Below are 27,618 nucleotides of genomic sequence, written 5' to 3'. Positions count from 1 at the left end.
GGATTAAAGGCGTGCGCAACCAACAGTTCTTATGGAAACAGACACATTAGCGCAGGAAATGACCTGCCTAGCTTCTTCCACCCAGAAGGCCCCAAAGGTTCTAATTTCTACACTGAAACCACTTGACACAAAGCTCCAAACTCAGGTCTTCATGCTTGTGCAGCAAGCACTTTGCCAACTGAGCTGTCTCCCCAGTCCCCACTGTATACAACAGAAATGGAGTTCTGTTTCCTTTCATCGGGTAAGATCAAGGGCAACTTGGTCCTCTCCTTAGATTTAAGGGTAGACCTCCAAAACCTGGACCTTATTTTCTGTACTGATCCTCTTGAAAACTTGAAAATTTCTTCTAATGCTGACTGCCCACAGGAACCTCATTTCTGCCACTACATATCTGAATGCACTGTCTGGGTGCCTGCAGGCACAGGCGCAGGCGCAGGCACAAACTGACACAGACTCCATGTGTCCCCTGGCTGCCCAGGTGTTTTCCCTATAGTTTATTGCTGGGGTTTTCTGCTGGGCAGCTTCAAGACCCCTAGGTGGATGTACATAATATATGGATCACAGACATTCTTCTTTCTCCTCCTATTATGGAGGTAGAACTTATCAGATGCTAAAGGATTTTTGCAATGTGATGACAATTAAGAACGGGGAAGTAAACAGGAAATCTTCCCCAGACCCCTTTGGTTATCCAGGGTAAGAAGTTTTTGTTTTCCAAAACTATCACATTCTTGTATAGACCTAAGGCTTTTGTATTCCTGGAACCTTTGCATTTCTATTACTTTTTGCCCTCTGTTTTCTTACCATGTATTTGCTATGTACCTTTTGCTTGCACTCCTCACTTGAGTATAACTGTCTGTCCGTCCCGTCGTCGTCCCCCCCCCCGCCCCCCGGCAAAAACTTGAACAGGGAGTCTTTCCTTAGTGCACTCCTGTGTTGGATTAATAATTGGTTGGTCTAGGTTGGTTTATATTTGGATTATTTCTAGGGGTTTGTTAACTAACAATGAGTATTTGGTTTGTTATAGGCTTGTGTGTAGGAGAAGTTTTCTTGTTACTCATACTAACATTATCTCATCTGACTTCTTGATTCCTGCTAGTGTCAAATTAAACTCCCTCTCCTCACCTGATTTCAGCTGTTGATCTCTGATTATTTGATTATTTCTGTAATATTTCTTATTTCTGTAACACTCCTACTGATCCTCACTGAATGACAATGAATGAATCATTCAATCTTTGGAACAGATTAAAGGGAGGCTAAGTGGGTAAGAAGAATAGATTATATAAATGGAATCTTTCTAAAATTAAAAATGTTGGAGCTGGAGAGATGGCTTGGCAGTTAAGAGGACTGGCTGCTTTGTAGAGGACCTGGGTTTAGTTTCATAACACCAGTTCCAGGGGATCCGACACCCTTTTCTGGCTTCCTTTGGCATTGCACACATATGGCACTTACACGCATGCAGGCCAAAAACTCTTGCACATAAAATAAATAAATCAAAAAATTAATATCAAAACATTTTATTATAAGCGGGGCATGGTGGCGCACGCCTTTAATCCCGCACCTGGGAGGCAGAGGCAGGTGGACCTCTGAGTTCAAGGCCAGCCTGTTCTACATAGTGAGTTTCAGGCCAGCTGGGGCTTCAGGGAGACCCTGTCTCAGAAAGATTTAAAATAAAAATTTTATTATATAAAAATAGACTGAAGTACCACTTTGTCAACCACAGTGCTTAACTTCTAGGTAGATTATTTATGTCTAACAAAGGCAATATAAGTAAGAATTGTACCAGGAAAACTCCCTGTTTCAGGAGTGTATTCTCCTTATTGGAAATATTAAGTGCAAATTGTCTGAAGTGTTTTATTAGTGATAAATTTTAGAGCAAAAATTCGAATAAGAACAACATTAGGAAATTCTAGAAAAAAGAATTTAGATATTCCATTTGATTTCTAGTCAATACTGGCTTCACTTCAAGAGAAAGGGAGCTGCTTTTGGAAGCTGTATACTTTTAATTTTCTAACTGTGCTTTGTGTATGGAAATAAAACTGAGTTTACATATGCACACTATATATGCATATATGTATGTATTATAACATGTGCTGAGTCAACATCCAGGAAATTTGTCTTATTACAGTTTTAACAATTTGCAAGTTTTCTCAGACCTTCCATGGTAAAAATCATCCCACCTGATGTTCAGCTCTTCATTTCTAACCCTGACAGTTTCTTCTTCATGTCACAATGGATATGAGACTCCTTTGATTTGCTTCTGATCTCACTGCCAAACCTTCCAACACTCCACCTTTACCTATGGTGTTTGTTAAGCATTTTTTCTGGGTTAAGGAATTTTCATCCTTTATTAATTTCCTAAATTAAGTCTCATGGAGCTCAAGCTGGAGTGACACTTACATGGCTAAAGCTGGTCTTTAACTCCTGATCTTCCTGCTTCTACATCCTAAGTACTGGATTACAGGAGTGTGCCACAACACCCAGCCATAAAGCTGTGTATTTTCTCTTCTTCCACATGCTGACATAGTAAAAAGTGCTGAGCATATTAACTAAGACAGTCCTGTACTCTTGGACACGTGTACTTTCAATACTTTGTCAGACTCCATGTGCCAACATTTCAATATTTTATGTCCATGTAAGACTGAACTATAAATCTGCTTTTTCACCTGGTTTTAGTATACAGGTTTTATGAGTTTAATAAATGATGTGGGGACCTTCACCATCTGTAATCAGTTCCCTGGAAATTGGTAGACTTTACCTGTAAAATGTGAGCCTGATATTTTGGTGTTGCCTGAAGAGAAGGGAAGGCAGTGTCTTGTGCCAGCTGTAAAAGAAGCCCCTTAAAAGGGAGGTGTGCGGGGTTACCCACTTGCTCTTTCTTCCTGGTCCTGGACATGGTAGCTACCACTACTCCCCTGTCTTGAAACATAAGACAACAACTACAATTGCAGCTCACTGGAGGTCGGGTCCCTGATAACCTCAGAGGCCTGTACAGCCTGGGATTGCTTCCTTCCACAATTGTTTACATAAGAGAAATAAATCTGTAGTTATTTGAGGTTGACTGTGTCTTTTGCTGCTTGTTTTGTCTGACCTCAACTGGTGCTGAATGGTATCTTTCCAAGTTCTGTCATGTCTAAGAGTAAAGCTCAACACTCAAGGGTATTACACCTGTAGACATCTTGGACAATCCTCCCAAAGGTTTTATCCTCCCAAAAGCCTTTGACATAAGCATCTGCCAGCTGCCCACGGGGCTCAACAAAACAACTTTCCTTTTCGCATTATCTTCTTGTCCGCTCAGGTTTTAAGGGCCTCAAACAGATAGGCTTCCCTGGAGAGCAACAACACACCTGACCCAACTGACCCTCACTATGAGCTAACGAAGATATACTTGCTGCTCTGGTTTTCTGTCTGTCTTATGTGTAGCCCAGCCCTGCACTTGTAGGCTTTATAATAATTCAACACATAGATGCTTTCTGGCAAGTTATTGAAATGATCAAATTTGCGCTTTGTGCTATATACTAGAGTTCTTTCGGTACCACTAAGATTGTGTTTCAAATACATATACTGTCAACTGAAGCCAGTATTTGCTGTCTCTGGCTATGTTTGGGATTTCAAATGTGATGGCAGATGGAAAGGAAACAGAAAAATGCTTAAGTTCAGCTCCAACAACTCTTTCTCAAAAGCTACGCAACAATCTTCCATGGAAATTAAAGGAGGAAACTCATCAATAAAAAATATTTTTTTTCTAATTATCAAGAAGTTACAAAAAATAATCTTTTTGTTTTTGTTTTTTACAAAAAATAATCTTATGCTAGTCACCCACAGGGTGAACTCTGACCATCTTCAGTTGAATGATGCAGAAAGAGAGTCCAGGAAGTGCATACCTTAACCAGGGACACAAAGGCAGCAAGGAATTAGAACCCAGGTGCGCCATAGTCAAGAGGAGAGTCTTTCCAGGGCTAGTCTTAACTCCAGGACGAAGCAGTCAGAGGAAATGGTTAGAATACCAGACAAAGGAAACCTCAAACGAGAATCGTACAAAGATGCGTGTAACTGCGGCCAAGACTACTTGCTGAACTTCAACCAAGGACTCCAGTGTTGGATCAAATGTAGGATAAGTCTGTCATAGCATCAGTTGTCAACTTGACACACCTGGGAAGAAGGGCCTCAGTGGAGGATTTCCCTCCATCAGACTGGCCTAAGGTCCTGTCTGTGGGACATTTTCTTGACTGCTAATTGATGTAGGAGGACCCGGCTCACTGCAGGTGGTACTCCCTGAGCAGGTGAGCTTAGGACATACAACAAAGGTGGGTGACTGTGAGCCTGAAGCCAGCCAGTAAGCAGCACTCCTCCAAGATTTCTGCTTCAAGCTCCTACCTCAGCTTTCCTTGATGATGACCTAAAATTTTTAAGCTAAATAAACCTTTCCCTCTCCAAGTCGCTTTCAGTCATGGTATTTTATCACAGCAACAGAAAAACAAACTAGGACAAGATCTAACTGACTTTATCAAGACCTCTGAGGTGAAATTTATTTCTTGCATTTGAATTGAATCTTATGATAAAATGAGCACAATGATGTTATCTTGCAGAATGTGCTAATTACAGAAGTAAATCTGGGATGAATCTTCTTCCCGTAAGACAGAGTGAATGTTCTCTGAGTGCACAAATGTGCAGAGCTCTGAAAGAGAGCTAAACACTGAGGGTATCGTTCCTCACTCCCATGAGGTTTTTGTTCCTTGAATGGCACAGTGCCATGTTACACAGTCATTCCTCTTACCTAAGACCCTCATGCTTAGGGAATTTCCTAAATTTGAAAGTTTTAGGTTTTATTACTACAACAAATACATCATAAAATATGCAGCATCCCAAGAGCATCTGGGCGATGATAGCCCACATCCTACTGCATCTATACTTTTTTTTTTCCCCCCCTTTGGTCTTTCTGAGACAGGGTCTCCCTGTAGCCCCAGCTGGCCTGGAACTCACTATGTAGACTAGGCTGGCCTCGAACTCACAGAGATCCACCTGCCTCTGCCTCCCGAGTGCTGGGATTAAAGGCGTGCGCCACCACGCCCGGCTATACTTTTACTTTTTAAAAAAAATTTTATTATTTTTATTTTATGTGTATACATGTATTGCCTGGGTGTAGGTTAAATGCACCCATGTTGTGCAATGCCTGCGGAGGTCAGAAGAGGCTGTCGGATCCCCTGGGACTGGAGTTGCGGACAGCTGCCATGTGGGTGCTGGGATTCGAACCCGGGTCTTCTGCAAGAACAACCAGTGTTCTTAACTTCTGAGCCATATCTCCAGTCCCTATACTTTTACAGTAAAGTTGGGGCAAATTTATACTAATAGCTTCAGATCAGTACAGTGAATCCTAGTATCAAATTTTACACATAAACTGTTATATTTTGAGAGCTTTTGCATTTCAGAGTTGAAGAGACCATGGATCCGTATTACTGTATATAGTTTATTAATGACTAGTATTCTATGTTAAAAATGAATGTAATAAAATGTACATATAATAATACAAAAGCCAATTCCATGGCATTTACCAAGAGATCTGCAATTTCCACATTTTAAAGGCAAGAAACCAAAAAGTACAGAACAGTCAGTTTCCCCAATCACACACTACAACAGGATCCAAAAGCTCAGCAAAGCCAAGGCCCTGAGAAGACACAGAATTCTGAAATCAAGGATAAGGTTAGGAAAAAGACAAGACACCAGGACAAGCGCATCTTTAGATGGGTTTTGTTTTGTGTCTTTGTTTTTGTTTTTGAGACAGGGTCTTTCTGTAGCCCCAGCTGGTCTAGAACTCACCATGGAGACCAGGCTGGCCTCAATCTCACAGACATGTGCTTGCCTCTGCCTCTGCTGGGATTAAAGGCATGAGCCACCACACACACTCAGCAGGACAATAGCATAGTAAAAGGATCTGTGCAAACGGGTATGAAAAATTTCAAATTCAGAGAATACACGGTGGAGAACAATGTCAATCAGCTTCTAACTACTAATGCAAGGTTTGCTGAGAGGGAAACAGCTCAGGTTCTGCTGCTCACTTAGTGCCAAACCAATCCTCAAACTACTTCAGAAAATTTAACAACCATCAAAGTTTGCAGCCACTGAACTACCTCTTAACTTCAACAGTCTCCCTAATAGATGCACCGTCTCACAGATCATGACACAAGTACAAAAACAGTCCGGCATTTCCTTCCTACACTAACTTTATTTAGCTCAATGGCTATGGGTCCCAAGAGTTAGCATACAGCACCACACAGTCATTACTACATCCTAGCCACAATCACTGAAGTGGAGGAAAATTTACACCAGAAACTAACTCATCACATAGCCTCATGTGCACAAACTTTAAATACAGAAACAGAAGTAAAATCAGAGTACATACCCAAACATCCTAAGAATCTGGTAGACATAAGCCAGATAGGTGAAAGATAAATACTCTCTTCACATCCTGTTAATTCTAACACACACGTCTGTGATCATTTAAGCATCTGTGGGAACACATGCCAAGCTCTGAACTCCAGAGCTAGTGCAGTGTGTGGGGTGAAACCAGCAGCTAAAGCAGTAAGCCACACAGGATCCAATACTGCAAGTTTCCACAAGGGCTGCTGAAACTTTATGAGTGAGAAGCCTCAGCTATGTCTCGAACTTAAAAACAAATACTCAAATATTTCTTTAACTCAACTTACCTAACACCTCTCAAGCAATTTTAAATACAGTAAGCAAAAGGTAACTCTAGGGAACATAAGTGCAGAAGTGAAGAAACTTGACTAGACAATTCCAAAACCAAAAATAATTCAGGGCATGAATTCTTTAACAAGCTATCCCACTATGCCTTTGTGTTCCTTCATCAACAGCAAACAATATCCATCCATTGTATGTTTAATGTACATTTTAAAACAAAGTTGAGGATTAGTGGGTAGAAACTTGCCTACCATTCATAATGTCGTGGGTTCAATCCCTAGCACATGCATGTGTGAATCATCTCTAACAGCAGCCAGCAACACAATGAAAAATGAGACAGCCACTTGTGTGCATCTCTGACAGAGGGAAGTTACGTATTACCTTAATAAGCATGTAGGAAAAGCATGTATAATTTAAATTAATTTTCAAAAAATCAGCAGGAAAGAACACATGCTGCCACTGCAGAGGACTGGAATTCGATTCTCAGCAGCCATGTCAGGTGGTTCACAGCTGCATTGTGACTCCAGCTCTAGGGGATCTAACACCTCTAGCCTTTAAGAGCACTGTACTCACATGCACATACACATGATTCTAAAATTAAAATAAATCTTTAAATCTATTTCAATTTTTAAATACATGCTAACATGCAATGTACCTATTCATTTCATGGTTAAGTAAACACATGGTCACAAAATAACATCCAGTCTATCTGACACAGAAATCTAAGCTCAAGTACTTCCACAATTTACTTGGGCAATAAAGAGATAACATTGCAAAATATAAGAGGCTGCCATGTATTAGGGCGCAGGCCTGTAGTCCCAGCTACCTGTGAGGCTGCCTGGGCTGGGGTGAGTTTAGGATCAAACTGGGAAAATTAGTGAGACCTCACCTCTAAATTAAAAATAAATTAAAAATCAGTGAGCCCTTACCTCTAAATTAAAGCTAAAAAGAGGGCTACTAGGGATGTAGCTTAGTGGCAAAATGCTTGCCTAACTATGCACAAGGCCCCATGATCAATCCCCAGAATTTTACAAAAAGAGGATTTTTTTTTTTTTTAATATTACCATCAGCTGGGCATGGTGGTGTAAGCCTTTACTCCCAGAACAGAGGTAGAAGCAGGTGGATCTCTGTGAGATGTGAGATTGAGGCCAGCCTGGTTTACACAGTAAGTTCCTGGTCAGCTGAGGCTACAGGGAGGAAAAAGAATCCTTGATAGACTGTAGTCATCTCACTGATCCAGGGTAAACATGCACAAGGACATTCTTACAGAAATTCTTCCAAGTCAAATGAAGTCCATCTGGACATGAACTAATTCCTTGCTCATAACTGATTCTCTGGACACGCACTGGCTTTCATGGTCACATCTTCCTATGTGCATTGCTGCACTCTGCTCATGTGCACCCTTCCCTGCTCTCCCACTGGACCTTCCTCCTCCCATGCAGTCCCTCTTTTGCTTTCATGTTATCTCATGTTCCTTAAATCGCACTACAGGAGAAAACAGGCAGCACCCACACCTGTCCCTTAGGCATCTCCATGTAGCCACCTTCTACTTTCATGTCCCATATGGATGTGAAATCTGGAATTCTATCTGTTCTTCCTCTCCAATTACCTGCTGTTCCCCATTATCTCCTCCTACTCCCACCATCTCTCACACACATGCACACACACAGCACATTGACGTTTCTTACTCACTTTGAAGTGGTTTTTGTACAGGGTGAGAGACGGATACTAGTTTCATTGCACATGTGGTTCCCAGTGTTCCCAGCATTATCTGTTTGAAAAAGCTCTCTGTTCCCAAAACTGCTGCTGAAAACCTAGTGGGATTACTTCTAGGTCCTTCATTCTATTCCACTGCTCTGTGTGCCATTTTTTTTTTTTTTTAAGACAGGGTCTCCCTGTAGCCCCAGCTGTCTTGGAACTCGTTATATAGACCAGGCTGGCCTTGAACTCACAGAGATCCACATGCCTCTGACCCCCAAGTACTGGGCTTAAAGGCTTGCGCCACCACACCTGGCTTGTGTGTCTGTTTTTGTACCAATACCATGCTGCTGCTGCTACTATGGCCCTGTGGCATATTGCAAGTCAGGTACTACATCTCCTCTATCACTGCTCTTTCTGCTTAAGATTGTTTTAGCTATCTGGGGTCCTTTGTGCGTCCATACAAATTTTAGGATTTTTTTTTTTTTTAAGTTCTATATAGTCTACCACTGGAGTGTGATGGGGATCCCATTACATCTGTAGACTTCGTTTATTAATACAGCCATTTTGAAAATATTCATTGTGTCAATTTAAGAGGATGAGAGGCCTGTCCATCTTTAAATGTCTTCTTCAGTTTCTTTAGTGTAGTGTTTTAAATTTTTCACTGTAGGCTGGGGAATAGTGGAGCATGCCTTGAATCCTAACACTTGGGAGGCAGAAGTAGGCAGATCTCTGTGAGTCTGAGGCCAGCCTGGTCTACACAGCAAGTTCCAGGCCAGCCAGGGATGCATAGTGAGACCCTGTTTTTTTAAAAATAAAAATTGTGCTGGGGGCTGGAGAGATGGCTCAGTGGTTAAGAACACTGACTGTTCTTACAGAAGACCTGAGTTCAAAACCAGCACCCACATGGCAGCTAACAACTGTCCATAACTCCAGTTCCAGGGGATCCAACAGCCACTTCTGTCCTCCGTGGGCATTGCACAACACCGGTGCACTTATCTGCATGCAGGCATAACAGGCATACACATAAAATAAAAATTAAAAAGAGAAATCTAAAAAATAAAAATTAAAAAAATTAAAAAATTGTGGCACTGGGTGTGATGGTGCATGCCTTTAATCCCAGCGCTTGAGAGGCAGAGGCAGGCAGATCTCTGTAACCTTGAGGCCAGCCTGGTCTACATGTGGAGTTCCAGGCCAGCTGGGGCTACAGGGGAAACCTTGTCTCAAAAAGATGCCCCCCACCCCCCGAAAAAAACAAGTCTCTAAAAATTGTAATAGAGGTCTTTCACTTCTTTGATTAGATATATTTCAAAGAAGGGAGGGGGTTCATTTGTGTTTGTGGTGCTAGGTACTGAATCCAAGCTACGTAAGTGTTCTACCACTGAACTGTATGTCTCCTGCTAGTTTTTTTTAACATATTGCGAATGAAATTCCTCCTCTCGGCCCCAAAATTCCCTTTTCAGTGAGATCATTACTGGTATATAGAAATACTGATTTTGTATTCTGTTACTTGGATAAAAATGTTTATGAGACATAGGAGATTTCTGTTGTAAATTTTAGGGGTTTGGGGTTTTTAATTGTTTTATTTTATTTGTATGAATGCTTTCCTGCATGTGCACCTGTACTTGTAATGCCAGGAGGCCACAAGAGGCCAGTTTCCACGGAAATCGTGTGGGAACCAAACCCAGATCCTCTCCAAGAGCCTGTGATCTTAAACACCCCAATCTTATCTTCTGAAAGAACCACCTCTTTCACTGCCTACCATGCTGTTCTTTTAAGTCTCTGCTTCATTAGTCTCTCCCCTGACGCTTATGATTTCTGTCTATTTCCTGACTTTTGGTTAGGTTTGTTCTTTTTCTGTGACCTTGAACTGCATCACTAAACATAACGTTTGAGAAAACTCTGATTTTTGTGAGTTTTTAATTTTTTTAAATTTTTATATTTTGTTCTTTTTGAGACAGGGTCTCCCTGTAACTGGAACTACGTAGACCAAGCTGGCCTTGAACTCTGAGATCCACCTGCCTCTGCCTTCTGAGTGCTAGGATTAAAGGCATGCACCATCACACCCGGCCAGTTTTTGGTTTTGTTATTTTTAAGGAAAAATGATTTATTGAGTACACTGAAAAAAGGCAAGGGCTGAGCAGTAACTAGAGTACTACCCAGAACATGTGGTGTTCTCTGATTTTTTTAATGAAAACACTCCCAGCTATACATTTTTTTCTTAGCACAGCTTTTGCTGTATCCCCAAGGTTCTGATAAGCAGTGTCTTCTCTTTCATTTGGTTCATATATATATATATATAAAATTTGTGGGGAGGGTGTCTTTTTGAGACAGGTTCTCCTTGTAGCCTGGATCTCACAAAGGCAACTCACAAAGATCTGCCTGCCTCTGCCTCCCAAGTGCTGGGATCAAAGGCTTGCGCCACCACGCTCTGCTGGTTCTAAGAATTTTTAAATTGATTCTCGGATTTCTTCAATGGTCCAACAGGATTCAATAGTATATTGTTAAGCCTACAAGTATTTATACAGCTTCTTCATGTGTGAGCCTGGGTGTGCATATATGTGCACAGGCCAGAGGACAACATCCTCAGATGTCATCCACTTTTTTCCCCCTTATACTTATTTTTATATACATATAAATATACATATGATTCTTTTTGCCTATAGATATGTAAGTGCACCTGTATCATACAATGCCCTCAGAGGCCAGAAGGTGTCCCATCCCCTGAAACTGGGGTTATAGATGGTTGTTGGCCACCTTGTGGGTGCTGGGGATGGAACCCAGTCCTCTGCAAGAGCAGCTAGGGCTCTTACCCACTGAGCCACTTCTCTGTCCATTGTGGTTTTGAGACAGAGTCTCTTATTGGCTTGGAGCTTGCCAACTAGGCTAGGCTGGCTAGCTGGCCAGCAAACCTCCTTCTGCCTCCTCAGTACTGGGACTACAACCACAGGCAGCAGCAGCACCCTACCATGCAAGCTTTTATGTATTTACATGGTTCTGTGGATTTAAACACAGATGAGCTATCTCCCAAGCTCATAATTCTATAGTTTCTCTTCCTTTAATTGTGAATCTTATTCCACTATGATTGATAAATGCAGGACATTACCTCACTGTTTCTCTGTTAGGGTGTGTTATGGCCTAAAGTGTGATCTGTTTTATAGAAAATTTCATGGGCTGCTGAAAGGATTGTGTATTCTACAGCTGTTGGATGGAATAATTTGTAGACAACTATTAAGTCCATTTCATCTATGGTACAGTTTAACTCTGAGTTTCTTTGGTGATTTTTTTTTTTTTTTTTTTTTTTTTTTTTTTTTTGTGGGGGGAGAAGGGTCTGGATGATCTATTGAAGTCACCCACTATCATTGTACCTGGACCTATCTGGATTTCTACATTCCATAGTGTTTGCGTTAGTGCCAATGTTCATGTACATCTATTCATAACCATTTTATCTTCCTGAAAGATTGTTCCCTTTATTATTATGTAGTGACCTTATTATTATTATTGTTATTCTTTTGGTCTTTTTGAGACAGGGCTTCCCTGTAGCCCCAGCTGGCTTAGAACTCACTATGTAGACCAGAATGGCCTTGAACTCACAGAGATCCAGCAGTCTCTGTTTCCCGAGTGTTGGGATTCAAGGCCTGAGCCACCACGCCTGGCTAGTGCCCTTCTTTGTCTCTTCTATATTGGACTGAAGCCTCTCTGATCAGATGGAAGCACTGTTCCACCTGTTTTCAGCATCTCCTTGCTTTATAGACATCTGTTCTAGCTGGATTTCTGTTGCTGTAGTAGAAGCATAATGACCAAATGCAGCACAGTGGAGGAAAGGCTCAGTCTAGCTTACAAGTCCATCACAGCATATCACTAGGGTGGTCAGGACAGAACTCAAGGGCAGGACTGCTTGCTATTTCACAGCATTACCTCTAACCCAAGAGCTCAAGCTCAGTTCACAGCCAAAGAAGTACAGCAGGACCAAGAGAGGATACTGCTTTCTAATTGACTTGCAGGCTCATGCTTAGTCAGCACCCCCATCCCCCATCCCTTCCTGTGTATGTCTGCTTCTCTGTATGAGTCTATTGCAATACATACATGCAAGGCCCTTAGATAGCTTTCTTACTCAGCCTAGTACTACTGCCTACCCAGGGAACAGTACCACCCACAGTGGGCTGGGCCCTCTTACATCAAGTAAGGAAGCCAGTCTCCCACAAAAATGTCCATAAACCAATCTGATTTGCGCAATTCCTCAGGGAGGCTCCCTCTCAGGTGACTCTAGGCTGTGTCAAGTTGACAACTGAAGTGAATTAGAGCAAGTCCATGCCAGTGAAGAGTCTTTTTTTTTTTTTTTGGTCTTTTTGAGACAGGGTCTCCCTGTAGCCCCAACTGTCCTGGATTCACCATGGAGACCAGGCTGGCCTCGAACTCACAGAGATCCGCCTGCCTCTGCCTCCCGAGTGCTGGGATTAAAGGCGTGCACCACCAGGTCCCACCTGAAGTGTGTTTCTTATAGACATACTGCTGTTCATTTAAATAATTGTTCTGAAATTTGTGGAGCATCTTACCAGGATGGCTGAGAACAAACTGTCATCTGTCTCCTACTAGCAGTCTTACCAAAAATATTTCAGTAAGCATTCTTAGGATTTCATTATCTAAAGTAAACTGATGAAAAAATAACCAAAAAACTTTCCAAAATGACCCCATCTTGTTCAACATGTTATCACGGAAGGCTTGACAGAGCATGCATCAAGGGTATGATCTAGTGAACACGGAACACAGATCAGCCCTCCGTGTCCTTAGCCCACAGCTGTTCTATAGCATATTTCTGTATGTTTTCTTGCTTTAACAGAAGTAAACACAAAGAACAAGCTATTTTAAATGCCAAAGACATTAACTATGAGGTTTGCATAGGATTTTTGAATGATTTTTTTGGTCTCTTACCAGATTATGTAAATGTACAAGCACACACACCAGCGAGAAGAGGAAGAAGGTCTGAGAGGCACACATGGACGGCTTACCTAGTCTCGGGGTTGTAGCCCAGTATGTAGAAAAATGAGTCCGCTCGTGCTTTGAACTCTCTAGCAGCAAATATGTCAGAAAAATGGGAGATGCTACACTTCCCTCTGCAAGAAAAGAAGAGACAAAAGTGTATTAGTAACACCCTCGGCGGCTTCGCAAACCAATGTCGTTGGAAGGTAGGGAGGGGAAAACACAAAACCAAATCCAAGGCACCAGTAATAAGATGCTGTTTCCATGCTTGATTCCAAACTGGTTTTGGTTTAATGATGGCTTTGATTATTGTACATCAGTTGCTTTTACATTACCATTTTTGTAATAAAGTAAAACTAATCAAACCACAAAGTTAAACTGGGAATCAGTTTTGTTGGCTCATTCTTACACTCTTAGTGCTTCGGAAGCTGAGGCAGGAGGATCACTGCAAGTCCAAGGCACATGGTGAGTTGTCGGCAAGTGTGGGCTACAGAGGCTCTCAAGTATCAATAAAACAATAAGGGGATAGAGAGATGTCTCAGTGGTTAAGAGCACTGGCTGCTCTTGCAGAGGGTTCAATTTCCAGCAGCCACATGGTGGCTAGCAACCACCTGTAACTCCAGTGCCAAGGGGGGAACCTAATGCCCTCTTCTGATTTCCCGAGGGCATTGAATGACACAGGTATACTTACATACATGCAGGCAATAAATACACTCAAACACATAATTTCTGCCGGGTGTGATGGTGCACGCCTTTAATCCCAGCACTAAGGAGGCAGAGGCAGGCGGATCTCTGTGAGTTCCAGACCACGTGGGGGTACAGGGAGACCCTGTCTCAAAAAGACAAAAAAAAAAATTTAATTTTTTAAAACTTTTTGAGACAGGGTCTCCTTGTAACCCCAGGCTGGCCTTGAACTCACAGAGATCGGCCTGCATCTACCTCTGGAGTGCTAGGAGTAAAGGCGTGTACCACCACACCTGGCCTTCAGAATCCCATCTTGATTTATCTCTAGTGCTATTCAGTATATTGCTGTGCAGTTTTCATGGTGGTTGCTCTAAAAGACACAGAACTTATAGTATCACACAGTCTAATGGTAGCATCACTTTACCAATTCTAGTCAAGTGCAGAAATTAACTTCAGCTTGTGCTTTTCCTTTATATCCAGAAACTGCTTAATATGAAGCACTAAATTTCTGGGCAAGTTGGCTTACATTCTTTGTTTTTCACTGGTTTATTTATTTCATTCAAAAATGTATTTTAGGGGCTGGAGAGATGGTTCGGCGGTTAAGAGCACTGACTGCTCTTGCACAGGACCCGGGTTCAATTCCCAGCACTCACATGGCGGCTACGAACTGTCTTTAACTCCAGTTCCAAGGGACTCCGACACCCTCTTCTGAGGCATTGCATGATGAGGGTGCGCTCATACACATAAAATGGTGTGGTGGCACACGCCTTTAATCCCAGCACTCTACTCGGGAGGCAGAGGCAGGCGGATCTCTGTGAGTTCGAGGCCAGCCTGGTCTCCATATCGAATCCAGGCCAGCTAGGACTACAGGGAGACCCTATCCCCAAAAGACCAAAAATAAATAAATAAAATAAATATTTTTTAAATGTATTTTATAGGTATGAGTATTTTGCCTGCATGTAAGTACACTGTGCATGCAATGTCTGTGTAGGCCAGAAGAGGGCAATGGATCCCCTGAAACTAAAGTTAGGGACCATTATAGGCTATCATGTAGGTGTTGGAACAGAACCTGGATCCTCTGCAAGGGCAGCCTGTGCTCTTAACCACTGACCCATCTCTCCACTCCCTAAACTACTGGTTTATTGCAATGTAATCAGATACCTAGTTTTCTCAATATAACTTAACACATGACAAAATTTTAAGAATGTGACAAAATACATAAAAAAGAAAATGCATTCTCTCACTGAGAGTACAGTCTGTAAGACTGGGTGCTTAGGAAAGAACTAACAAAATGTGTAAGCTTCCCCAGGCCTTAATGCCAGCCCCCATTCATTTATTATTTTTATTTTTTGTGTATGCGTGTATTGCCTGCATGTAGGTAAGTGCACAACTGTCAGGCAATGCCCACAGAGGACAGAAGAGGCTGTCAGATCCCCTGGAACAGGAGTTATGGACAGTTGTTAGCTGCCATGTGGGTACTAGGATTCAAACCCGGGTCTTCTGCAAGAACAACCAGTGTTTTTAACTGCTGAGCCATCTCTCCAGCCCCCAAGGCAAATTTTCAATACTCATGAAGCATATAAAAGTCACCATAAACAAAGACGAAAAACAACCTGTGTTCTTAGAAAAATCAACATGGCATTTCTCTATACATTAGTGAACACATGCAATACAATCATTATACAAATATCACAGTTGCACAGAATGAAAGAGGTTAACACCAAGGTTCATGGGAAAAAGCAAGTAATTTTTTTGGGGGGCGGGGGGAGCTTTTTGAGACAGGGTCTCCTTGTAGCCCCAGACTGCCTGGAACTCACAGACCTGCCTGCCTCTGCTTCCCAAGTGCTGGAATTAAAGGCACGAGCCATCATGCCGGCTAAAAAGCAAAATTTTATTTTTTATTTTATTTTATTTTTTTACTTTACTTTACTTTACTTTACTTTATTTTATTTTATTTTTTGGTCTTTTTGAGACAAGGTCTCCCTGTAGCCGCAGCTGGCCTGGAGTCGCTAATGGAGACCAGACTGGCCTCGAACTCACAGAGATCCGCCTGCCTCTGCTTCCCAAGTGCTAGGATTAAAGGCGTTCGCCACCACGCCTGGCTTAAAAGCAAGTATTTTACACAAGTGCATTTACATACACGTAGGCAATACACTCATACACATAATACTTTTTTAAAAAAGAAAAGATTAAGGAATTTGACTAGATATAGCTAAGTTTTACATTAAAAAGACACTACCAAGGAGACCAAAAGAGAGTTGACAAAAGTGGAAGAGAGCATTGGTGACTCGGACAGCAGACACCACAGACACAAACCAAACTTGTTTTGTTTTTGTTTCTTAAGACAAAGTCTCATCCTGTAGCCCAAGCTGGTTCTAAATCACAATCTTTCTGCCTCTGCCTCTGCCTCTGCCTCTGGAGTGCTGGAATCACAGGCGTGCAGTGCCATGTCTGATTCCACAAAGAACTTCCTCAGAGTGGAGGACAAAAACGCAATAAATAGACATGATCAGACAATTCACAGAAAGAGAATACCCTACAATCACATGAAAAATGTCCAAATCCATTAACTGTTCATGAAATAAAGTAAAACGCTAAAATAGCATTTTTCACCTGTCAGACTGGTAAGTTTTTAAAAAATAAGACAAAGCATCCTGTTAGGAAAACAATCAGTGTCAGATACTATCAGGGAACATGCTAATAAGTACATCCCTTCTGGAGGGAAATCTGGCAATGGCTAACATGTACAACCCAGCAATTCCCATTCTCTATATAAATCCACCTGTATATAAACACATGTGGCATGTGTGAGGATATAACTTGCAGCATTATTTACGATGGCAAAATCCTAGAAACAATATGTTGTGCCCATATACCAGACAGCACCTGAGTGAGCTGTTGCACATCAACATGATGGAGCACTATGCAGCTATAAAAGGGAATTAGAAGGGTCTTCCTGAACTGATGAGCAATTCCCATAACATACTGCCCAGAGGAAAAAAGGCAAAGCACAAAAGAGATCTACAGTATTCTGCTCTCATGAAAAAGCATTGTAAGAAAACAAATGTAGCCAGGTGTGGTGGCACATACCTTTAATCCCAGCACTAGGGAGGCAGGCAGAGGCAGGTGGATCTCTGTGAGTTGAAGGCCAGCCTAGTCTACATAGTGAGTTCCAGGCCAGCTGGGGCTACAGGGAGACCCTGTCTCAAAATGCTCAAAATGCTTGAAAAGAAAGAGGGGGAGGGAAGTGGAGGGGAGAGGTGTATGTGCTCATCTGTGGTAAGAGGAAAAATGAACGAAAAAGTCAATCACTCAGCTCTGTAATAGTTTGGAACCTGAAGATCCCATAGAGTGAGAATGTTAAAGGCTACAGTATACAGGGTGGCGCTACACAGGGATGGGTCATGCCCTCAAAGGAAGACTGTGGGTCTGGTTTCCTTCTCTTGCCTTTGTGGTTTCATTCTGCCATACTTTCACACCATGGTATCCTCAGCCTAGACCTAAAGTCACAGAGCCAACTGATGAGACTACTCTCTTATTTGTGAAAAAAAAACCTTTCATCATTTCAAGTATCTTGTTTAGTGACAGAAAGCTGACCAGGGCAGAGGATCTAACTGGGTATTCCCAGCACCTAGCACAGAGCACTTCATCGACAGGAAGAGTTTAATGCTGTACTGAGATATATAGACAAAACAATGTTCTGTCAGTTATTTCACACATGAAAACAGCTGCGGACTAAATCCAGAAAGTAAATCTTCAACTTCAAAACTGAGATCTCTGCGATACAGAAAACACCTTTTATAAGTGACAGAAAGGTTGGACAGGGTATATACAGATAGAATTGATGTTTTAATTCATATAGATGACAGCTGCTCATAGTAAAGTAGGGAAATATGTAAATTCTGGTTGAACAGAATGAAATTAGAAATTCTAGAGTGAATTTTCACTCTAAGGGAATTTCTAAACATGAATCCCTAGGTAAGATGGCAACATGCAGCCTGACCTACCTCAGGACTTTTTTCTTAACATACGAGAAACAGAAGGCAGACAATGAGGAAGCTAGAGAACATCTCAAATCACTGGGCCATTTCTGATCCTGCACTATCTACCAGTCAATGTACTATTGCAGCATGTGTTCCCAGTTGCACACTCTCAGTCCCATTACAGAGTAACTACTCCAGATCCAAGGATCACCAACAAAACACTGTCCTTAAAGGGGAAAGTAATTCAATAAACAGCAAGGGACGGGTGTGTCTGAGCATTCTTGGAGTTTTTCAATATGGCTACCAGAGCTAAACTTTTCTTGCTATGCCTGAAGTCATGTGACTGCCCAATCATCTGACAGGCCACCAAGAAATAAAACCCATATATCTATACTACTAACATAACAAAAAAAAATTTTTTCTTTTTCTTCCTTTAACATCTCTTCCTCTTTTCTGGACCTCCCTGAGATTCAGAAACATGAAAAGAACACCAGCAATGCCACTAGGCATAGGGCACTCTGTGAGGGCAGTCCACATACCTGCTAGCAGTGGATGCTGAACCAGAGGATTTGTTAGGAGGTACTGCTAAGTTGTGTGGCTGTGAACAAGTCTGTCAAAAATATTATTTAAAAACTGACTAATTTGGACTTGGAAAGATGGCTCAGCAGTTAAGAGCACTGGCTGCTCTTACAGAGGACCCAAGTTTGAATCCCAGCACCCTCATGGTGGCTCACAAGCATCAGTAACTCCAGCTCCAGGGGATCTGACACCCTCTTCTGACCTCCAAGGACACTGCATAACATGGATGCACTTATATACACATGCAGACAAAACTCATACACATAAAACAACATAAAAATAACAACAAAAAATATATATATTTTTTGTCTTTGTTGAGACAGGGTCTCCTTGTAGCCCCAGCTGTCCTGGAACTCACTATGTAGACCAGGCTGGCCTGGAACTCACAAAGATCCACCTGCCTCTGCCTCCCAAGTGCTGGGATTAAAGGTGTGCGCCACCACGCCCGGTCAAAAAATGTACTTTTTAAATTAACAAAGTTGACACTGGTCACAAAGCTATGTAACAGCAAAATTCAGATCAAAAAGTTCTTATTTCAAGTGGGTCCTTTTTTCCCATTATGCCACAATGTCAGCCAAAATTACTTACCAGGGAATAAGAAAATTCAAGTTATAATCTACTCAAGATGTTAACTTTGCTTGAAAGGTAAAGGTGGGAGATGGCCAAGGCCAAGGGCTTGAAATCAGCAGCAAAGCAGGTGCCCTGGCCTCACAGCCTGGGAATAAACTTACTTCTGGTAGGGAAAAGCTAATATGTCACACTTTACAAAGAAAAGGCTGTGGAGGAATTCTGTTTTCCTTTTGATTCCTGGTGACTAAAGGACAAAGCTATCCCTCCTCTTTTGTAACCCAACTCTAACACCAGCTTGAAAGAAAAATTTAGACATCAGCTTCCTCCTAGTGAAAGCAATGGCCAGAGGCCCTCTCTGAGTGGCTATAGGCAAGATGGATCCAGATAATGGAGTTCTTTGATCTTTGAAAGAGCTGGTGCTCAGTGCCAACATTAAGAGGCTTTCCCTTTTGTCCCTCATGGTTTGTTCTTCCCCATTGTACTCCCCTGACTCCTTTCATGTACCTACACACTATTTTGTGTCTCCCTGAAAATTAATTTTATTTTTGTTAGTATTGGTTTATATCTGTGAATAAAGAAAATATACTTTCTGTGGGTGAACTGTGAAAAGAATAATTGGCAGAAAAAGTTAATCATTCATCACCAGCTCTCATTCCCCCCTCCCCCCAAATATATTTAAATTACTGTTATCTAACTCTGGCACTGGAGAATGTGAGGACTTTAGCAAGTGGTTACTAAGTACCCCCCATAGCCAGATCACTAGGTAACAAAGTGATCCTGTAATGCCTAGTATCTGGGAAACTAACCCAGTCATCAGGTCACAAAGGGATTCTTTATGAAGTTAACAAAGCCAAACTTAAGACAAAAGTTTTATAACAGAGCTAACTACTTTTTGAACAACTTTTAAGACAATACCAGAAGAGGATAAAAACCTCATCAATAAGGATTCTAGTCAGATACTCAAGAAGCTCAAGTTTGGCTCAAAATAGCATTTTCAGATGCAGTGGCCACAGCCAGGACAGTGGCCCACAGTCATGCATCTCCAGGAGCCAAGTGCAAGGCTGGCTAGCTCAAGTAAACCAAACCTATCTGAGTCCAACTAGAATTACTTGAGATAAACAGTTCTAAAAATGCTAAAATGAGATGAGAATTATTCATCAAATTGAAAAGCATTGCTTAATACTCAAATATATTCACTTTAAGCAATTATGTCAAAACATAATTATATTGGACAGCCAGGTACACCTCTCACATGTTTATTTAACTAGAATTCTAAATCCTTTAAAATCCTTTACTTCAACCAGGAGACAAGATGGAATGAAAAGAAAAAAGAAAGCAAACCATGATAAAAGCTAAGCTAGCTATCTTAAGATAGCAATTTAATTGTTCCATCAAGCTAGCCAGCCCTCCATTAACTTGCTTTGTTCAGCAAGCAGGCTTAATTGAAGATCACAAAACCACCTTCAAAAGACAGACAAAAGCTTGCAGGAATTTGAGAAAAGTTCCTAAAACACCACAGGCACTCTAGAAATGAAGCCTGTGGAAAGTCAAATCTCAATCTCATTGTACCAACACCCCCTCCCCCCAAGCTCAGCAAGTCATGTCTGTCCCCACCACTTTTTTTTGGGGGGGGGTCTGTCTGAGACAGGGTCTCCCTATAGCCCCAGATGACCTGGAACTCACTATGTAGATGAGGCTGGCCTTGAACTCAGCGATCCGCCTGCCTCTGCCTCCCAAGTGCCCATCATGTTTTTATATGGTACTAGAGAACAATTTTTACATTTTTAAGTGGCTGAAAAATGGGGGGGGGGTACTTTTCTGACATGTGAAAATTGAATAAAACTAAAATCTATATCCATATAAAAAAGGTTTGGGCAGAACACAGCCACCTCATTTATATACCCATTGCCTGTGGCTTTTACACTACTGCTAAATACTGAATAGATGAGATAAGGCCCAAAAATCTGCCAAAACCTGCCCTACATGAATGTGGCTGCCCTTCTGCCTCAACATAACTGGCTTTATCTGTGTAGCTGTGCCCAAGATTCCAGATTTCACTGAATATCATGTGAGCACTGTAACTGAAACTGCTGCCCCCACCTAGCAAAGCTAAAGCCAGCAAATTTTAAGGACTTTTAACCACATTCTTGTTTTTTTCTTTTTTGTTTTTTTTCTTCTTTTATAATCACATTCTCTAACAAAGAGACTAGTGGGTGGGGTACATACTACTTTATTATGTATGATTTCCAGTGAGGAAAAAGTTCTAAGAATTAGTCTCCTTTATGTAGGAGGCCCAAATCAGCCAGTCGTATTTACACACATGTACAAGGATACTCAGGTGCCTTGCTCTTGAGAGAACATAAAACATAGGAGAGAGGCCCTTCCTCACTTTGCAGCAAAACTATCTGACATTACAGAAAACAAATCCTTATAAATCCTGCTGACTTTTCTATTAGCTAACATAGCAGCACATTTTCTTCATCTGTTTCTTCATCTTTTCTAGTCATAGGGGTTTGATCTTTACAAAGTAAACTACAGACCTTCAGAGTATTTCACCCTAAATACTTTTGCACACAATACCAGGTTATTAATTTTCCAGAAAGATACAGTAAGGATGTGAAACAAATTACAAGAAAAATACAGGGAAAGGTAAATCAAGATCAGTAAAGACAGGGCAGCCTCTGAAATCTCAATAACCCATAGGTAACAATGGGATATTAGTTCACGAGATGGTGAGTCTTCTGATGAAGGACTAGCAAAGGTAAGAACAGAGCAGCTACCTCACCTCCCACCTCCCCATCCTCAGTAACTTCACACCTGAGTCCTTACCTAAGGGCAGCAGCATGGTATGTGTCAACGTAATCAGAAATGAAGAGTTCTCGGTTCTTAATAACTGGATCTGTGATGACAAGTTCTCTTCCGGAGTCTACCAAAAAATAAATAAACTAGTTAAAAAGATATGAAAACAGAGTTTCCCAAATAAGTAGGAAATTTTTGCAAAAGTTGTTTTCAAGATTACCTCCCACTAAAGACTGCACAACAAATAACCAAGGCTAGTTAGCATTGGAAGTACCCAAAATAGGGCTGGGTATAACACATAGCCAGGATAACAAAAGAACAAAGTGGACATCATCTGACAGCTGATTGGATGTATATTATACCTTTTATCAAGCCCTTACCCCATTTACTGAAATGCATTAATAAGGTTTTTTAAAAAAATGAAATGGAAAAGAAGCAATTTTCATATCACAGCAACTTGTAAACTATTTTTCTTTAAAAAGAAACATTTTTATAGTTATTTTGTGTGCACCTATATATGTACAAGGGTGTGCATGTTCCACAGCACGCCTGTGGAGGTTAGAGGACAACCTGCAGTTCTCTCCTTCCACCAGGTGGCGTCCTGGGAATCAAACTTAGAACTCAGGTCAGCAATGCTTAGCAATGGGTACTTTTATCTGTAGAATCATTTCTCTGGCCTTAAGTTATTCATATACTTAGTGTATCTGTCCCTGTCACCTCCCCCACTTTTTTTTGGGGGGGGGAGGGTGAGACAGGGTCTCCCTGTAGCCCCAGCTGTCCTGGAACTCACTATGTAGACCAGGCTGGCCTTGAACTCACAGAGATCTGCCTGCCTCTGCCTCCCAAGTGCAGGGATTAAAGGTGAGTACCACCATGCCTGGCTAATCTGTTCATTTTATGCTGTTTGTTTTGTTTGTTTGTTTGAGATGTAGCCCAGGCTGGCCTTGAACTCATCATACTCTTGCCTTCACCTTCTACCACATTCTGGGATTATAAGATATACTATCACATCTGGCCTTCCCTCTTATTTACTTGTCTGTTGGTCTATTACTAAACATTCCAAAATAGAATGAAGTCACACACAGACTGAACTAAAAAGAATTACCAATCTTTTTCAGGAATTATAAATTTAATTAACAGAAACTTTTAGCATTTCAAAGTTTTTTTTTTAAAAAAAAAAAAGTCATGTATAAAAACCTCATTCTGCAAAATCACCTTGACTACTGATTTGCTGACTGAAACCCACCAGTAAAGATGGCAGGAGGGTAGAAGGAACACAAAGCAGGCCTAGGAAGCTCCAGCACAGCTGGAGGGTGAGTGCTGGGGCCTCAGCAACTCCCACAGCCTCTCTAAATTCCACTTCCAGAACAACCCCACCCCACCCATGGGTGACTAATGTACACTATCTAGCATAAGGATCCTCTCAAGAGCAAGTTTTTAGAAGGCTACTATACACCTGTATAAATGCAACACACAGTACATATCTCATATGCTGATAGAGCTACTGAGCCATTGTACAGCGGGGGTGGGGATGGGGGGTATCAGTCAGCTGTCTGGGATTATTTTCTCTGTTCTGAAGGCCAGCTATTAACCCACACTCCAAAAGGTAACTCAGAAAGCTGTACTTGGAAAACCAAAGTTCTATAGAGAAAGCTCATTAACACATTACTGGAAGAACAAGGAATACACCCCTGTGGGATTTTAAATACTGTCTGTCAATAGGCTAAAAATGGGAATTTAAAGAATTAAATTCCTGCCATATTGAAAAAAAATCTTACACAGTTTTTTAAAAATATTTTTATTTATTACTTTTATTTTACATGTATGCGTGTATTGTCTGCGTGTAGGTAAGTGTACCTATGTCGTGCAATGCTCACGGAGGACAGAAGAGGCTGTTGGATCTCCTGGAACTGGAGTTATGGACAGTTGTTAGCTGCCATATGGGTGCTGGGATACGTACCCCGGTCTTCTGCGAGAACAGCCATTAACCGCTGAGCCATCTCTCCAGCCAAGAGGTTTTTTTTTTTTTAAACTGTCTTTTTTTTTAAGGGAAAATTAAAAATAATGGGGGGATCCAGCAATATTCTTTATTAAAAGCTCTTTTAAAAGAACTTTATCATAAGCTAGGCGTGGTGGCGCACGCCTTTAATCCCAGCACTTGGAAGGCAGAGGCAGGCGGATCTCTGTGAGTTCGAGACCAGCCTGGTCTACATAGTGAGTTTCAGGACAGCTGGGGCTACAGGGAGACCCTGCTTCAAAAAGACCAAAAAAAAAAAGAACTTTATCATAGTAGTCATCTCCATTTAATGGATGTTTCTTTAAAAAGAACTTTACTCAAAGCTAAGATTTAAAAACATCAAATCACAAGGACATATTTACCATTTTCATTATGCCGATCCTGAACCAAATGCTGATACACTGAATCTGGAACTTCAGACTGACGGTAGTACCATTTGACGTTCATGAGTAGATGGTCCCTCTTACTCTGAAAAGGAAAATCTAACAGCATTAGGAAAAGGTTTCGGGTGCCTGTAGGTGCACATCATACCTATGACCAAAAGCCCCTGTAAACAGGTAGACAGGCAGACGGGGCAACACAATGACCACCAGCACCACAATTACTGGGTCAGATCTGATTGTCTCAAAAACCCCACCTTTGGCCCTAACCTTCAAAGTTGCTTATTTCAGGAAACAAGAACAACCAATCTTGAAGCTGCCTAGCTTCTTAGTTTGATTAGTTTATTCAATACAAATTTCTCTAACGTTAACTACACAGTATTACATTAGTACACCCTTCTATCTTAATCCTTAATCATTTTGGTAAATATTAATGATCAGAGCACACTGTTGAGCTTACTAAGAGCAACAAGCTAGAAAGAACTTAGTTCAAGACCACACAGTCTGTTCCCCTCTGAGGTTTGCTTATCACAAACTATCTCAAATTCTCCTGCCACTGTGGACCACAAACCTGTATGGAGTTACTGCTATTGCCAAATTCATGGAGCACTCACTGTACAAGCAATGGGTAGTGATAGGTCACAGAGCAGGACTGATTACATCTGATACCCCAGAACAGAACAGAACAGAACAGAACAGAACAGAACAGAACAGAACAGAACAGGCTTGTACATAACTACCAGAACAGTAAAGAGCCCTGTGTTGATCATCATCTTGTCAACGCCGGTAGGTCAACTAAACATGTATTTACCAAAGTTAACTTTCTTTTCAGCTCTTTCAAAAACTAAGGGATAGGCCAGCCCCCACTACAGGGAGACCCTGTCTCAAAAACATCCCCCCCCCCCCAAAGAAAACCCCACCTAGGAATAAAAGCCAGTTGTGGTAGTGCACACCTTTACTCTCAGCACCTGGGAAGCAGAGGCCAGCCTGGTCTATGCAGCAAGTTCCAGGCCAGCCGGTGCTACGTAGTGAGATTCTGTCTTAAAAACAAAAACAACCCCACCCCAAACTAAGGAATCAAACACTACCCCTCCTATTTAAAGGCTATCGGGTCCAGACTGAGGTAGACTGCCTCTGTGCCAGGCTGTGAGAGCACAATCGGAGAACACTGAGGGTTCTGGGACATTATAACCAGTTAACCCCAGGACAGACTTGCCCAAGGTAAAGGCAGTACATGTCTCTCAGCAACTTCTGGCTTCTCTCACAGCCCCACTGGCCAGAAATGCCTCACATCTGTAAAGACAGATGAATCCTGAAATATGGCCTCATTAATGAAAGAAGAGACTTCCCACTTTAATGAAGGGTCAAACAGAGTCAAAGCTCAAAGCTCAACAAGGCTTCTCCCCTGCCGCTCCCAAATTTTTTTTTTTTGCTAAAAATATTTAAGCCATTTAAAGAACCAGCAAGGGCAAAGTGATCACTTTCTGCAGATTACCAAGGGGGTGATGCATAATGGGGTGGGGGGGTGTTGTGGAGATAGGAAAGATTTCAGTGCATTCTAAGCAAAGGCAGAGACCTAAGGAAGAATACAAAGTAGGCCATCTGTGTGCATCGCAGAACATTCCAGGGCAATACTGACAAGAACTTGTAGTCCTGGCTGCAGCCTGACAATAACTGGGAGTCTCTGAAAACACCTCTGGTCAAGACACCAAGGTGCAACCCACCAGTGCACGGAAGACGAAACCAGAAGATGTGGGGACAGAACATGTGACCCCCAAACCTGCCTTGTGTGCATAAGGTTTATTCAACCAAGACCCCAGTTAGCTACTTTTCCCCATTTCTTCCCAAGGTGGGATGATAAAGAACAGGACCAAGATGACAATGCTCATATGGAAGAAAAAATACAACTTAGGGAAAAGAGCAGGGCCTGCTGGAGAGCCCAAGGGCAAACTCTTTTTTTTAAAAAAAAGGTTCATCTAGGGTTCCTCACTTCTGCGCTACTGACATCATCTGGGCAATTCTGCTGTAGCTCTCCATGGGCACTGCTAGATGTTGAACATCATCCCTGGCTTCTAACCACAAATGCCTGTGGCACTCTCCCCAATTCTGACAGCCAAAAATTTCTCTAAATATTGCTAAATGTCTCTATAAGGCCAAAATAGTTCTCAGTGGAAAGTCATAGTTCTCAGTTATGTGGGACTTTTGTTTGTTTTGTTTTGTTTTTCTTTCTGGAAAGCAAAGGCAGAATGGTCACATGAAACTTGGCTCAGGCACCTCAGACAGGGAGCATAGTGACTAGAAGACACAGCAAAGCCGTCACTGTGAACTTCTAGCGCCATCACTACCTGTCTCTATGCGACTCTGGGCATTACTGGAAGGTTTTCTAAGCTAGCAGCAGGAACTGAGGAGGTGCCTAAAACCTGTGCCCTGTCAGGAGGATTGAACAAAATCATCTCAGACATGATGTGGGGATATGCAAGCCTCATTCTTCCTCCAGAAGGTGGCTTCATGTAAGGGATGACACCACCCTCTAGCAGATGCTTATAGACCCACACTAATGAATGCTTAACAGAACAGCCAGCAATCCAGATCTACCAGCAGTCTCAGCAACTGTGCTCCACTATCTGTGCACCATGTATTTCTGCAACACATCCAAGATGACTGAAAACTTGATGGGCAACAGAAGGGCTCTACAGGCTCAGTGACTGGCAAAGTAAGTTGTCTATTTTTTCTGAGCCAACCCAGCGATTCTCAAAACCTTGTGATGTGCCACTTCTATGCTACTTTCTCACCCACGCACACCTACAGACTCCACTGAAAAAGACAAAAGAAAAGAAAGCAAACAAAAACCCACCACTGATCTAGTTTACTGCTGGCGTTCTGACGCAGTACTGCCCAACAGCCAGGGAGCGGCAGCATTGTGTTAAAAAAAAAAATCTAAAAATCTTAATTCCACACATGTAGCACAACAAAGGTACAGTCAAACTGAGCAGAAGTTTGAAGCAAATTTAAGTAGCTACAAAAGATTCAATGTTTCTAAATGGGTCAGTAATTAAAGACTAAACATCCATGAAGGAAGGCAGTGTGCGCTTTAAAAGGCACTAGATTAAAACTGTAATAGAAGACTGCAGTTCTGTCTGCAACTAGTAGTTACCTTGCAGTCACAGGGCCCCTTGGCAAGTGAAGGACAAAGTTGAGCATTACTATCACTGTTCAACAGATGAAGAGAGTA

The 27,618-nt window shown here is 41.8% G+C and overlaps 1 protein-coding gene across 4 annotated transcripts in view; it reads right to left on the bottom strand.

The window, feature by feature from the left end:
* Window positions 1-13,374: 13,374 nt before the first annotated feature.
* LOC103732256 (arginine-glutamic acid dipeptide repeats protein-like) overlaps window positions 13,375-27,618 on the bottom strand; it is a 258,810-nt gene continuing 244,566 nt past the window's right edge. For 3 of the 4 annotated variants that reach the window (XM_008830811.3, XM_008830810.3, XM_008830812.3), the window contains 3 exons: window positions 24,369-24,474; window positions 22,020-22,116; window positions 13,377-13,508 (listed from right to left, as the gene is read on the bottom strand). In XM_008830811.3, the coding sequence (XP_008829033.1) occupies window positions 13,400-13,508; window positions 22,020-22,116; window positions 24,369-24,474 (312 nt within the window). In that variant the 3' untranslated portion in view covers window positions 13,377-13,399. Of the gene's footprint in view, window positions 13,509-22,019; window positions 22,117-24,368; window positions 24,475-27,618 lie in introns of all 4 variants that reach the window. The other variant, XM_029562372.1, reaches the window with a different exon arrangement.

The sequence above is a fragment of the Nannospalax galili genome, unplaced genomic scaffold (assembly GCF_000622305.1).
Source record: "Nannospalax galili isolate Female #2095 unplaced genomic scaffold, S.galili_v1.0 scaffold2135, whole genome shotgun sequence".
NCBI classification, from domain to species: Eukaryota; Metazoa; Chordata; class Mammalia; order Rodentia; family Spalacidae; genus Nannospalax; species Nannospalax galili.
Note: the sequence above shows the minus strand (reverse complement) of the source record. Positions and strands in the feature narration are given on the sequence as shown.